The 14,895-nt window shown below is 42.5% G+C and overlaps 1 protein-coding gene across 1 annotated transcript in view; it reads left to right on the top strand.

Annotated features, from left to right (window-relative positions):
* The window catches only part of SCAPER (S-phase cyclin A associated protein in the ER), a 216,064-nt gene that overhangs the window by 42,090 nt on the left and 159,079 nt on the right, over window positions 1–14,895 (top strand). The window contains exons 9-15 of the mRNA XM_082238421.1: window positions 1,385–1,647; window positions 2,580–2,810; window positions 3,894–4,064; window positions 5,983–6,058; window positions 6,952–7,069; window positions 8,492–8,603; window positions 11,171–11,311. Of these exons, the coding sequence (XP_082094547.1) occupies window positions 1,385–1,647; window positions 2,580–2,810; window positions 3,894–4,064; window positions 5,983–6,058; window positions 6,952–7,069; window positions 8,492–8,603; window positions 11,171–11,311 (1,112 nt within the window). The remainder of the gene's footprint in view (window positions 1–1,384; window positions 1,648–2,579; window positions 2,811–3,893; window positions 4,065–5,982; window positions 6,059–6,951; window positions 7,070–8,491; window positions 8,604–11,170; window positions 11,312–14,895) is intronic.

Genomic DNA, 14,895 nt, shown 5'->3' with positions numbered 1-14,895 from the left:
TAGTCTTTAAAGTCCCCTCCACCCCAGGTCACACAAACCATGCTCGTCCTAAAGAGTAAAATTCCCCTGGAGATAAAGATTTGTTTGTAATCTGAGTAGAGTAAAACCCATGTTACTTTACACTCCAGTATTGTTTTCTTTTAAATTTAATTTAAGCCAGTTTCTGTTGGTGCATTTAGAATTGCTAAATCATTTCCCCCCTTTAATGTGCAGTGCTCAGAATCACACGTTGCCTCCTATTAAGTTAGACCATGGGCCAAATCCAGCCCAAGCCTGTCTACCTCAGGGTGGCCAACGTGGTGCCCCCCACGTGCTGCTGGACTCCTATCAGCTCCAGCCAGAATGGCCAAGGGTCAGGTGTGATGGGAGTTTTCGTTCAGCAGCAGCTGGAATGCACCACTCTGGAAGCAGATCTCCAGCGTCTCTGCTGCCTGGTGCTGGGGACTGAGCTCAGGGCCTCCTCTGAGGCCCTTCTTACATATCGGACACAGTTGGCTCTGATCCATGCAAACTTAGCCTGTAAAAGTTCTCTTAGTCTTTAAGATGCCACAGGCCTCTCTCCGTTGCTTTTTAAAATTCATAGTGCCTGTGCAAATGTAAGTGCTCTGTGGCTCCATTTGCAGAATCAGAGCAGGAAAGTCAACTAGTTAAGGTATTTGATATGCACATCCCTTTGCCAGAAAACGTCCTCCTGACAGGAATATTTGAGGAATTAGTTCTTTGTGAATTTCAATATGAGTGGACCTAATCAATGCCACCCCCCACCCCCCGGACTAATGCACAGATTGGAACATATTTTTGTTTTATTTATATACTATAAATATTCTATACTTCCCTTCATCTGAGGATTACAGGGTGGTTTATAATATAAAAACACAAGAAAGCACAGCACAGTAACAAACCATGACAGTAACAGTAAAAGGCCACAGGACTATTTAATTAGCCATAGCTATTCTTTGGATTTTGCAATGCAGTTTTCAGCTCAAAAATACCAAAATGCATATTATAAGATAAGATATATTATAAGTATATGTGTTTTAGAAAAATCGAAATATCGGCTTTTCTGCAGTTTTTATTTTAATTTTTTTGGAATTATGAGGAAGTGGAACAGAATTGATTTAGGCATAAAGACTCAGGAGATTGTGGACTCTCCTTCCTTGGTGGTTTTTAAGCAGAGTTTGGATGGCCATCTGTCCTGGATGCTTTAGTTAAGATTCCTGCATTGCAGGGGTTGGGCTAGATGACCTTGGGGGTCCCTAAAATTCTGTGATTCCATGACACAGACTAACCTGCTCGTCCCTCACTCCTGATTTCTGTGTGCTCAGATATTTGTACTCAATCTTGCTTTTGATTTCTTGCTTTGCTTTTTAATGGTGCCATGTAGAGCAGAGGGACGCTGAAGGATGGGAAACAGTCCATCGTGGAAGACCTGTGAGATCCAAGTCTTCTGCTTTGGCCACAAAACCAGCTTCATGTGCAGAGTTATCACGCTTCAAGGATGACAGCGACAAAGAAAATGTTGCTCTTCAACCACCAGAGAATAAGCAGAAGGCCTTGCTAAATGAAGAGAGTCCATCTAAAACTGTAGAGCCTGCCCCCATAGATTCTTGCTGTCTGTCTGAGCACCCCCTTGCTGAAAGGACTCAGGTACATGCAGTTCAGGGGAACTGTTTTCAAAAGAATGTTGGGAGCTAACTGTTGCAAGTAAAATTATTAAGCATTAGGTACTTGCTATAAAAAGAAAATTAATGCTGGAGATTAATAAACTAATGTGCTAGGACTGGTCGTTGTCCTCTTCAGATCACCACCAAACGCTTCTTGTTCTTTTATAACTTTTTATTGCGCATTAAGAAACAATCTTATAAACGGTTCTTATCTTTAACTATTATTCCTCAGAGTCACTTATTTCAGATACCTTCTGAGTTCTGCTTCTGAACTGAACCCTTGCCTTTCCTGGGAACAGCCGGTCCCTCCCTCTTGTTCCTCTTGCTCTCTTCTATTAGATTCACTGCTCTCCTCCCCCCTTGGGGAAAACTTTCTCCCTCTAGGAAACTGGAAACTTCTAACTCTAACTCTTCCCTGACATAATGTTCCTTGAAAGATCACCATCCCCAACAGCTTTTAGAAAATTCAGCACAGTGGTACCTCTGGTTGCGAACAGGATCTGTTCTGGAGCCCCATTCACAACCTGAACGGAACGCAACCCATGTCTGTGCACGTGCGGGTCATGATTCGCCCCTTCTGCGCATGCGTGTGACGTTTTGCGCGTCTGTGCATGCGTGAGCGGCGAAACCAGAAGTAACCCTTTCCGGTACTTCTGGGTCGCCGCAGGACGCAACCTGAAAAGACGTAACCCGCAGCGTTCGCAACATGAGGTATGACTGTATTTGTAAAAAAACAAAAAACCTTTATTTTAATTATTACAAGTGTGTAAAGTATTTCAAGCTATGCTAAGCAGTGAACTCTTACGCAGAGTAGAAATGACAAAATCCCTTAAGCAGAATTTGCTCTTGGTCAAATGTATGGGTGCAGTTGTGTTTGGAAGCTCAGTATCGATTTCTGTCTATCTTGCATATTAGTTCACAGCCCGTGTCCTTGAGGACATCAAGATCTCTGAGAAGAGCAACAGTTTGCCAGGTAGTTCTCTACTTCCATCTTCTGAAGTGCCTGTGGTTCTCTTAGAGGCTGAACATGCTTCAAAAAGTCTTCAGGTGGAAGAAATAATCTCTACTGATTCCAGGAGCGATGGAGGGAGTCAAACAGAAAAAAATAAGATTGAAAGAGAAATGGACCCTGCAGATATTTCAAATGTGAGCGCTTGCAGATGGGCAAGAGGATCTGTTCTAAAAACAAGTCCCCAAACTTAATGGCATGTAGTAAATAGTTACCACCTTCCCCTTCTTTAACACAGCTGTATTAGTCAAGTATGAGGGGATATAATGCAGTGATAAAGGAGATGCCTGGGAGGTCACAGGTTCAATCCCCTAGCGTCTCCAAGATGGTAGCAGAGCCATCAGTGCATCTGCAAGCTCCTAACGGCAACGTTTGTGGCACTTCTGATAGGGCCTGGGAGTGAAACTAGAGGAAGAGCTGTTTGGCTGGTTTTTAGCAGGTCCAGTGGTGAATCTTATCTCTTTGTTTTTAAGGACCAGAAGGGGTGCCAAATACAAATGCTGCCTACGTATAAATGTAGGAAAGCAGTTACTTACTCGAGTTACTTACTCCTAGCAGTTCGAAAGCATACCAGCGCGAGTAGATAAATAGGTGGGAAGGTAAATGGTGTTTCCCTGCGCTCTGGCGCTCGGCATGGTATTATGTGCGCCAGAAGCGGTTTAGTCCTGCTGGCCACATGACCTGGAACAGCTGCTGTGGACAAACGCTGGCTCCCTCGGCCTGAAAGCAGAGGTGAGCGCCCCAGCCCATAGTCAAATTTGACTGAACTTAACCATTCAGGGGTCCTTTACCTTACCTACTCCAGTTATATACAGTGGTACCTACCTACTCCAGTTATATACAGTGGTACCTCGGGTTACGTACTTAATTCGTTCCGGAGGTCCGTTCTTAACCTGAAACTGTTCTTAACTTGAGGTACCACTTTAGCTAATGGGGCCTCCCGCTGCCATGCGATTTCTGTTCTCACCCTGAAGTAAAGTTCTTAACCCGAGGTACTATTTCTGGGTTAGCGGAGTCTGTAACCTGAAGCGTATGTAACCCAAGGTACCACTGTACCACCTCTGAGGGAAATGGAGGAATGGAAAGTCAGATAGTTGGATATATGAATGATGGGGGTCAAATACCATCAGGTTGACACTTGGAATGGGAGAACCATTTACATAGCAGTAAAGTATTTTCAGGCTTCCAGCTGAACTCTGATTTTGGTTTTGCATCTTTAGTCCATGGCTGAAGTTCTTGCTAAAAAAGAGGAGTTAGCAGATCGCCTGGAAAAGGCCAACGAAGAGGCTATTGCAAGTGCCATTGCGGAAGAAGAACAGTTAACCAGAGAAATTGAAGCCGAGGAGAACAATTACATAAACATTGAAACAGACAATGACAGTGACTTTTCCGTGAGTTTTCTGCATGTGTTGAAATAATTTATAGTGGATCAGGTTAATATTCCCAAAACAGGCTAGAATTTGACAATAGTTTTACATATTTGTATAGTTTTCACTGTAGCAAAGTAACTGTCTGATGTGGCAGGGAGGCAAAAAAAAGCAACACAGGTTCTAGCATGACTGGAATTAGTTTCCAGGCTCAGTTGAAGGCTCTGTTCCTCATCATCGTTGTTGTTGTTGTTGTTGTTGTTATCACATTTGCATATAAGGTACTTGTTTTTTGAAGTCAAGAAAAGGAAAAAAGAAAAAAGAAAAAAGAAATATACATAATATCACTATAGCAATTGTTAACAATTAACAATTTCAATTTTTAAGCTACTGAGTTTTTATCACTGAGGTTTTTATCACAGTTTTTATCACTGAGATCCAATTTTCATTATACTTGTCCATGCAAAGTCAAGTTTATAAGCCATCCGCTCATAGGTGGCAAGTGTAAACAGATCTTCACTCCATTGAATAAATGGATCCCTATACAGTGGTGCCCCGCAAGACGAATGCCTCGCAAGACAAAAAACTCGCTAGACGAAAGGTTTTTTCATTCGCGATTTGCCTCGCAAGACGAATTCCCCTATGCGCTTGCTTCGCAAGACGAAAACGTCTTGCGACTTTGTTAGGCCGTTTAAACCGTGCTTCGCAAGAAGAAAAATTCGTTAGACGGCAAAAATTGCGGAACGAATTAATTTCGTCTTGCGGGGCACCACTGTATTTATCTTTCCAGTGTAAATGCAACAATATCAGTCTTTTGGCCATGGTAAGGGCACGGAGAATCCATTTCCATTGTCCAGTTGTCAGAATATAATCCTCTGAAATTTTTAGCTTTTTCCATACAGTGACATTTTATATAATCCATTGCTTTACCCCAAAACTTAGTAAGTATAGGACATTGTAAAAATACATGTTTTAAAGAAAGAGCCTTTCTTGACCTTAAAAGCCCTATATGACTCAGGAACGCCACTTCCCATAGAGACCTGCCTGAGTACTGTACTGCAGTTGTCTTCTGAAGCCAGGATGCCCAATCCAAAAAGCTAATGCCGTCAGCTACTGCTGTTGGCCTGAGAAGATGTTGTATCATCTGTGTGTGTTTATATTTTAAATTGTAAATGCCTTAGGTGCCATAATAATAATAATAATAATAATAATAATAATAATAATAATAATATTTTATTTATACCCCGCCCTCCCCAGCCAAGGCCGGGCTCAGAGTGGCTTACAAGCAATAATAAAAACAAGATGAATGATTACAACTTAAAAACAAAAATAAAATACAACATATAATAGAAAAGGTGTTCAAAAATGCAGTGAATGATAAATAATCTCTAGACTTCTGGAGGTGCTGAACTTCTGCTCCCATCATCCCTGACATGCGCTGTGCCTGCTGGGGTTGATGAGAGTTGGCATCCGGCAACATCTGGAGGGCCACGAGTTAGCCACTCTTGCTTTAAGCTATGGTTAATGAGAACAAGCCAGGATCAAATCATACTTTCAGATCCTGCCTTGTTCTCAAACCATAGTTTTAAAAACCTTCAGTTTCCAAGTTTGGTCCTAAAAGAACTGAGGTTAGGTTAAAATGGAAAGCTATACCTTACAGGTGTGAAAGGAGGGCAGGAAGAATGTGTAAGGCCCAATCTGTTTTTTCTCACAGGAAAAACATTGGTTTCCTATTATGTCTGAAGTGGGCCATAATAGCGGCAACAGCTGCCTTTTGTGTTGGTCTGCTATTTTAAAGGAGACTGGAAGAAAGATGTTCTTGAACATTTGATTTATTTTTGCATTTATATATAGTTTGCATGGAATGGTGAGTGTAAGAAAGGTTTCTTTTCCAAATAGAAAGTTTGGTTTCTGTTTTCTGTTTTGCACTATGGAATTTTAGGCTGGCATGGGCAGTGGAAGCACATCTTTCTGTGGAATTTCCATGGACTGGAATGATGTCCTGGCAGACTATGAAGGTAAACTTCCTTGTCCAGAAATGTGAATTAACAATATCAGAGTGCATGTCTTAAGGCTTTCATTCTGTCACCCGCCCCTTTATTCCCCTTGCTTTTTAATCACAATAAATTTGTGAGAGTGATAACCATCACCAAAGTTTGGTGTACCGTTCAAATATTATCAGGCAAGTGGTTTTGATATTAATGCAATTGTTTAATTTAAATAAAACAACCCTACAGAATAATAAAAGGGACCATTTTCACTATATTATTGTTCCAGAATTCTCTCTTTGGTCATTTCCATTCTGATTACATTCTAGAATGGAACAAACTCTGTACATGCACTATTCCTTTGATTTGTTTTTAAAACTCGATTGTATTTTTGATAACAAAGGCCAAGTTTGAACATCACATTAAACCATGGTTTGCCACAAACATATCACTCGCAGCTTCCCACTAGCATCCAAGAGAAACAAACCACAAGCCCTGGCTTAGCATTATGTCCAAATCAAGGGTTTTGGTTTTTTTCACTCCAGACAAACTACAGTCTGTAGCCAAGATTTGTTTTTAGCTTACAGAACATGGTTTGTTTGAGTGATACAAACCTCAAACCTTGGTTCAGACATAAGCCAGGGATCATGATTTGTTTCTCCTGTGCATCAGAGGGGAGCAGCGCATCCAAGGTCATTTGATTCATGGTACACCATTAACTGCGATTTACTGTGATGTGTGAACAAAACCAAAGTCACCAATGTTACGGCACAAATGCTACAACAGTCAACAATTTCCGAATGTGCTCGTTGAGAGTGGCATGGCCAATTGGGAGTAGGATCATGTACCAGAGTCAATATTGAGGATATTTTGCTTCCCATATGCTAGCTTTTACTTTAAAAAGGGATCCTGCTTTTGTGCAGCTCGTGAATCATGGCGTCAAAATAACACTTGGGGCGACATTGTAGAAGAAGAACCAGCTCGTCCACCCGGCCACGGAATACACATGCATGAGAAACTCTCCTCACCATCTCGCAAGAGGTCTTTAATGTTTTTAAACTTTTGGTATAAAATAAGCTCAACAGGATCAAATTCCATAGTTGAATTACCGGTACAGTGGTACCTCAGGTTACAGACGCTTCAGGTTACAGACTCAGCTAACCCAGAAATAGTACCTTGGGTTAAGAACTTTGCTTCAGGATGAGAACAGAAATCACGGCGTGGCAGCAGCGGGAGGCCCCATTAGCTAAAGTGGTGCTTTAGGTTAAGAACAGACCTCCAGAACTAATTAAGTTCTTAACCTGAGGTACCACTGTATATATTAATTATTAGAGCATAGGAAGCTGCCTTTTACGAAGTCATACTATTTATTTGTCCATCTAACCCAGCCTTCCCTATTCTGACTGGCAGTGTTTCTTCTGGGTCTCAGGCAGAGGAGCTGCTCAGAGTGCTTCTGCCACCACCAGAGAAGCCCACCAAATTTATCTTGTCTTTATCATTTCTTTTTAACTCCCAACATAATGAGCTAACTTGGCCATTGAGGCAAACTCCCATGTTATCTCTTCACTAATTGCTTCAGACCCCGTATGTGATAGCCGTTCCTTACGGTCCATTCTCACTAAACCATGGTGCTATTTTCCTAGAAAAAGAGGTGCCGGAACTGAACACAAACACCTCCCTTGTTCTCTTAGAATGGCAATGGTGCCCATCTGAGAGAGGCCAGAACTGAGTTTCAGTGAGTTCTGGCTGGGGAAAAAAGCCCATCTAAATCATATGTATAGTTGAACAGAAAGAATACTAGGTCCAATGGTTGTTGTTGTTGTTTAGTCGGTTAGTCGTGTCCGACTCTTCGTGACCCCATGGACCCCATGGACCCGAGCCTGCCAGGAACTTAAGGTCCAATGGTACCTTAGAGCTTAACATATTTGAGAGTTGAATCTTGATTACCGTATTTTTCCATCCTTAAGACGCCCCTATGTATAAAACGCCACCCTATTTTGGGGTACTCATGTTTAAGAAAATGGGGGGGAGATGGCCCCGTTTATAAGACGCCTCCTAAATTTTGACATTATTTTTAAGGAAAAAAACCTAGTCTTATACACGGAAAAATACGGTAATTTCCAGAGGGTTTTTTGCCACTGCACATTCCCACCCTGAACATCAGCCCTGCTGTTGCTTGACCATGTGGTAAATCACTTCAGTTGTGATCCCAAAGGGCCTGCATGGGACACATGCAGCAAGGCTTTTCTGTCCGTCCCCCCAATATATTTTCGAGGGTCAAAGAAAGCCCTTCCATGTGCTTCCATGGTGTATAGAAAGTTTTGAGGTTTGTTTCAATGATAATCCTTGCTAAATTGATGGATTTCTTCAATTGTTGCCCGGTAACAAAAGTTTCAGGTTTCCCCACATACCTTTGTTTTGATTCATTGTCCCATTAGCCTTTTCAAATATTTATTTCAAAAGGACAATAGCAGAATCTAAAAAGAAACATGAAGAAAAGCAGATGAAAGCTCAACAGCTGAGAGAGAAACTGCGTGAGGAGAAAACGCTAAAGCTTCAGAAATTAATGGAACGGGTAAGTTTGATGTAGTTTAGCTTTTCATGCTCCATTGTGACTCATAATCATACCGTTTGTTAGATCTTTGGGCCACACTCATGCCTTTGGGAACAACTGGTCAATGCACATTCAGAAGAGCATTCTCCAAAAATATGCTGGTTGGATTTCAAAGGTCCATGTGTAGTGGTTGACACGGCAGCTGGGGATTTCAGAAGCCCTTTCTCACTTTAACCCCATATATTCCCTGAAAAGATTTTCCTGAGTTGCAGGGGACCCTCAGGGAACAGTGTGTGATGAGGATGGGAATCATGGACTTCCCTTCTATGTGGATGTGATTATGGTCTGTTCATGTGCAATGTACTAAGGTGGGTGTGTCTCTGAATAGGAGTTCAGTGTATTGTTCCAGTCCTTTCAGCTTGAAGGTGTTCTGAATACAGTGGGCGGAATCCCGTTTGTCCTCCTAGGGCTCTTGCCTTGCTGAATCAGACCAATGCCTTAAATAGTCCAGCATTCTGTTCTCACAGCGGCATCCAGATGTCTGTGAGAAGCTAGGCAGAACCGGAGGGTAACAGCCCCTCCCTCCTTGTGATTCCCAGTAATTGGTATTCAGAAGCATACTGAATATTTCAGTAGGACAGTGGTGCCTTGGTTCTCAGACTTAATCCATTCCAGAAGTCCAAAACCAAAGCATTCCAAAACCAAGGCACACTTTCCCATGGAAAGTAATGCAAAATGGATTAATCCGTTCCAGACTTTTGAAGACAACTCCTAAAACAGCAATTTAACATGAATTTTACTATCTAACGAGATTACTGATCCATAAAATGAAAGCAATAAACTATGTACCATAAAATAAATAAGACAGTATAGTAGAGGATAAAAATTAAAAAAAAATCTTACCTGCTCTGATGATAGTCATTGTTTGAATGGGGGGGGGGTGTTATATCCATTTCTGCAGTCACACAATCAATCAGTAGCTGAACTGGGTTCCACACAGTCACAAGAACAAATTAACCGAAAAAGCCTCAAAAACAAAAATGCAAAATAAATAGCAAAAACAAAAGCACCAAACTTAATCCGTTCTGGAAGTCCATTTGACTTCTGAAATGTTCAAAAACCAAAGTGCAGGTTCTGATTGGTGCTGGTGCCCCGGAAACGGTAGCTGACAGCCACATTGGATGTTCCTTCCGCTTCCGAAAAACATTCGAAAACCGGAACACTTACTTCCAGATTTTCAGCGTTTGAGAACCAAGGTACCACTGTACAGAAGACTCTGCTTTGTAGACCCCAAACCCGCGGGCTTCCTTCCCCTCTTGGGAGCTCTGATTCTCCCCCTAACTTCCTGGTTTGTGCTAGCCATGAGTTGCCCTCATGTCCAAATTAGGCAAACTATGTTTTGTGCAAACTAGGAAGGGGAGAATTGGAGCACACAACAGAAAGAGAGGAGGTAATAGACAAACCTGAGGCTAGTTTTCTACCCCCTGTAATATGATTTAGAGGAGTATTTTAATGGACCTGTTAGTGAGGCATTTTTATTCTTTAGAAACAACTCCATCTTCAATGTCTGTTTCTGTTCTTCCAACCCTCCTTAAAGCATTTAGACTATAAATTACTCAGATACTTAAGCAATGGCATCCTGTAAAATTATATTTTCCTGATCTTTGTCTGTCTTATGCAAATATTTCCCCTAGCATGGGATTGATGCTGGTAAATATTACCTGAGGTTTCAAGGTTCATTTGCTTCTCTTACGTTAAGTGAAGTGAGAGCTTTTGTCATGCTGTGTATTGCATTATGTTAGACCTTTTAAAATGTTGACATGCATTAAACTTGGAATGATTGCCAACTCATGAAATATGAGATTTATGACATCTTTCCTTAACTCCATATTCCTCATGGTTGGTGCCATAAATGCTAACCTTGATTGAAAGACTTCACAATATCTTCACTATTCAGTTTTGAGTTAGGCTGACATTGCTCCAAGATTACTCTAAGCAGTATTTCTAATGGCACTTAAATGGTTATATTTATTGAATTGTTGGCAGAAAAGTGGAATAAAAATATCCTGAGAATTTAACACAATATAGACCTATAGTAAACCATAAATCATGATTTACTGTGCTTAATCAAATCTTGTCTACTTCATTGCTGCTGACTCATGTAGGGAGGAAATAAGCCATGATCCTGACTTAGCATTATGTCCAAACCTGAGATTCTGGGTTTCTTCCTTCTCAGTAAATTATATTCTGTAGCCTAAGCTTCTTTTTGGCTTACTAATCATGGTTTCAATCCTCAGTTTGAATGTACTGCTAAGCCAGGGATATAGGAAACAAACAGCCCAGAATGACCCATTCACAGTATAGAACCATAGAACCCAAAGGTCCTCTAGTCCAGCCCCCTCCCCTGCAATGCCTGACAGATGGCCACCCACCTCTGCTTTAAAACCTCTAATAAAACCATTAACGATGATTTACTGTGATGTGTGAACTGAGTCATTGTGTGTATGTTGTTAATGTAGTCAAAAGTTGCAGAATGAAAGATATCAAGGGATCTGTTGCTTTACTTACTATTTGCCAACTTTATGTAGGAAAAAGATGTGCGAAAGTGGAAGGAAGAATTGCTAGATCAGAGGCGGAGGATGATGGAGGAAAAATTACTCCATGCTGAATTTAAGCGTGAAGTGCAGTTGCAAGCAATAGTGAAAAAAGCACAAGAGGAAGAAGCCAAGGTGAGCCTCATGAATTTGGGAAGCTTTTGGGGAGCTCCTGTTCATTTCAGTGGCTCTTGCACAGGAGAGAACTTCATTCTGGATTCTGCTCAATATTTATATTTCTCCTAAGATTGTGAATGGCCTGGTGGAAGAGATGATATCAGAGCTTTTGAATGGTGTATCCAACAATGTCCCACTCAGACAAACCCATTGAAATTAATGGCATAGCTAACTTAGGTCCATTCATTTCAGTGGGTCTATTCTGAGGAGGACTTAGTTTTCTTTAAACCTGTTTCTGTCTCTCAGTTCCAGAACATCCGCTGTCCATGTGGGAGCCCTTAAACCAGGGCTGGGGAATCTGAGACACCGCTGACGTTCTTGCATGCCGACTCCTCTTAACCCAGACCAATTGCCATGCTGGCTGGGACGGCTGGGCGGTGTGGTTCAACAGAATTTTATGCCGTATTTTATGCTTTTTTTTGGAGCATCCCAGCCACCATGCTGGCTGGGACGGCTGGGCGGTGTGGTTCAACAGCCTCAGAAGAGTCACAGATTCCCCAGCCCTGCCTTAGGCATTGTAATTAGCATGGAGATAAAACAGGGATAAAACAGGACTCTTCCTCCCCTCCCTTGTCTCAGTTTCTTGTGGGCTGATGCTCATCCATTGGTCTGTTGCTTACTTGACCACTTGTTTTATTGCATATTTTTGTTGTTAATCATCTTGAGCATTTCCATAGAAAGTTCAAGGACAATTAAATACCAAAGGTTCCCTTCCTCTGATGGAAGGAGTAGTTCTGTTGGAGCAGCAGAATGTTTGGATACAGCCCAACGGTTACTTGGTTTGCTTGGCTAGTAACTGCAAATTGATGCTGTGTCATGGCAGATGGACAGTTATGAAGCATTGTAATTGTATAAACCAATGTTTCCCAAAGTGGGCAATACCGCCCCCTGGGGGTGCTGCAACAATCCAGGGGGGCAGTAGTAGCCTTGGGTGCAATGCAGGGGGGGCATTGAATAAAAATTAGGAGGCAATGGAGGCATAAAGAAAGAAGAGAAGAGAAGAAAAATTTGAAAAACTGTTTGTACACATTTCATCTGTTGTGTGAAGATACTTACTGCCAGGTCGGGTGCCGTTGTGAGACCTTTGGCTTCTTCTGTTAGCGTAACAGCTGTTTCCATCTCTTAGTTGAGAATGGAATTCTAACTGCATTTACCTTCATCCTTGCTTCATTAAGCCCGTGTGACTTCTTTAATCAAATTAACTAAATAATGTAATGTAATTCTCAACTAAACAGATGTGTGAAAAGTGTTGCATATGCTAAGCTGCGCAATATCTGTTGTCCCTTTGCTCTTGAAGATCAAGATTAATTGGGTCAGAATTACTAGTTGAGAGGAAGTAGAGGAAGAAAGCAAGGACTTCTGCTGCCACCTCTTTTGTCTCTTAAATTCCCATTGATGGCTGCTCACTGAGCTGCAAAATCCATTCTGTAAATGTGGTCCTCTCAGTAAACAAAGCAGAAAACCTGTCTTTTGTTTCTTCATTTAGTATCCCTGTAGACAAAGGTCTCTCATATGCGTGCACACACAGTAAAAGAGATGCAATGGTGCTGTAACGTTTTCATTGCAGTAATTTTATAACAATAATAATAATTTTTTTAAATTTATACCCTGCCCTTCCCGGTTCAGGAAACCAGGCTGAGGGCGGCTAACAACAAATTTAAAACACTTAATTGATGCTCCAAAAAAAAAGCATAAAATACGGTATAAAGCGGTATAACCATAAAATCAAAAACCAATTTAGGGGGGAAATCCATCCAATAAACATTAGATAATCACCAGGGCTAGCTGGCTAAATTAGTCCCACTTGGGCCAGCGAGGAGACCAGGGGAGAAGCAGCTGTGGGATCCCAGAGCGTGCAATCTTCACAAAAAGGGGAGGGGGAGGGAAGGAAGTGGAACAAAAGATCGGGCCAGGTTCAAATTGAAAGCCAGGCGGAATAGTTCTGCCTTACAGGCCCTGCGGAAGGAGGTTAAATCCTGCAGGGCCCTGGTCTCATGGGACAGAGCATTCCACCAGGTCGGAGCCATCAATGAGAAGGCCCTGGCCTGGTGGAGGATAATCTAATTTCCTTAGGGCCCAGGACCTCTAAACTATGATTATTCATGGACCTTAAGGTCCTCTGCGGGGCAGACCAGGAGAGGCGGTCCCGTAAGTACGAGGGCCCTAAGCCACGAAGGGCCTTAAAGGTCAAAACCAGCGCCTTAAACCTGACCCGATACTCCACCGAGAGCCAGTGCAACTTGTAAAGCGCTGGGTGAATCTGCTCCCATGGCAGGGACCCCGTGAGGAGCCTCGCTGCAGCATCCTGCCCCCGCAGAATCTGGTCTCTGGGAAACCAGGAAGCAGGACCCCAGCACAAGAGCAGCCCTCTCCCCTCCTCTGGTTTTTAGCAACTTGTATTCAGAGCAGGCCTCTTGAAATTAAAGGACATGGCTTATTTAGGCCCATTAATTTTGATGGGTCTACTTTGGGCAGAATTTAGGTGGAGGCACCTACTTTTGTGCAGTGATCCAGGTTTGGTTTAGGAATTTCTAATTAGCAGTGGAGACAGTGGCAAGGAGGAGGGAGCCCTACTGGGGGGGGGGCATCTCACCCAGTTAAAATAAGCTTGCTTTATGAGGACGACCACCGTGCCCATGTTGCCACAACAGAGCAGAGGATATTGTGCTGCTTAACAAGCAAGCACAGCTCACCAGCAGTAGCATTTAAACTTCATGCAAGAGGAGCACAACTCATGTGTCAGGGCACACTATATGGGGCTGTATCTCTCTGACGTCAGGGTGAACACAAGGAGGAAGTTTGCTTATTGGAAACTTATCAGGAAAGGGCACATAGCAGAAAAAGGACAACACACCCTAGCCTTTCCTCTTCATCCTGGAGAAGAGTGACTAGTGGGGTGCCACAGGGTTCTGTCTTGGGCCCGGTCTTATTCAACATCTTTATCAATGACTTGGATGATGGACTCAAGGGCATCCTGATCAAATTTGCAGATGACACCAAACTGGGAGGGGTGGCTAACACCCCAGAGGACAGGATCACACTTCAAAATGACCTTGACAGATTAGAGAACTGGGCCAAAACAGACAAGATGAACTTTAACAGGGAGAAATGTAAAGTATTGCACTTGGGCAAAAAAAATGAGAGGCACAAATACAAGATGGGTGACACCTGGCTTGAGAGCAGTACATGTGAAAAGGATCTAGGAGTCTTGGTTGACCACAAACTTGACATGAGCCAACAGTGTGACGCGGCAGCTAAAAAAGCCAATGCAATTCTGGGCTGCATCAATAGGAGTATAGCATCTAGATCAAGGGAAGTAATAGTGCCATTGTATTCTGCTCTGGTCAGACCTCACCTGGAGTACTGTGTCCAGTTCTGGGCACCACAGTTCAAGAAGGACACTGACAAACTGGAACGTGTCCAGAGGAGGGCAACCAAAATGGTCAAAGGCCTGGAAACGATGCCTTATGAGAGACGGCTAAGGGAGCTGGGCATGTTTAGCCTGGAGAAGAGGAGGTTAAGGGGTGATATGATAGCCATGT

The sequence above is a fragment of the Podarcis vaucheri genome (genome assembly GCF_965113315.1).
Source record: "Podarcis vaucheri genome assembly, chromosome: 9".
NCBI classification, from domain to species: domain Eukaryota; kingdom Metazoa; phylum Chordata; class Lepidosauria; order Squamata; family Lacertidae; genus Podarcis; species Podarcis vaucheri.
The sequence above is the reverse complement of the archived record's forward strand: the minus strand, read 5'-3'. Positions and strand labels throughout refer to the sequence as shown.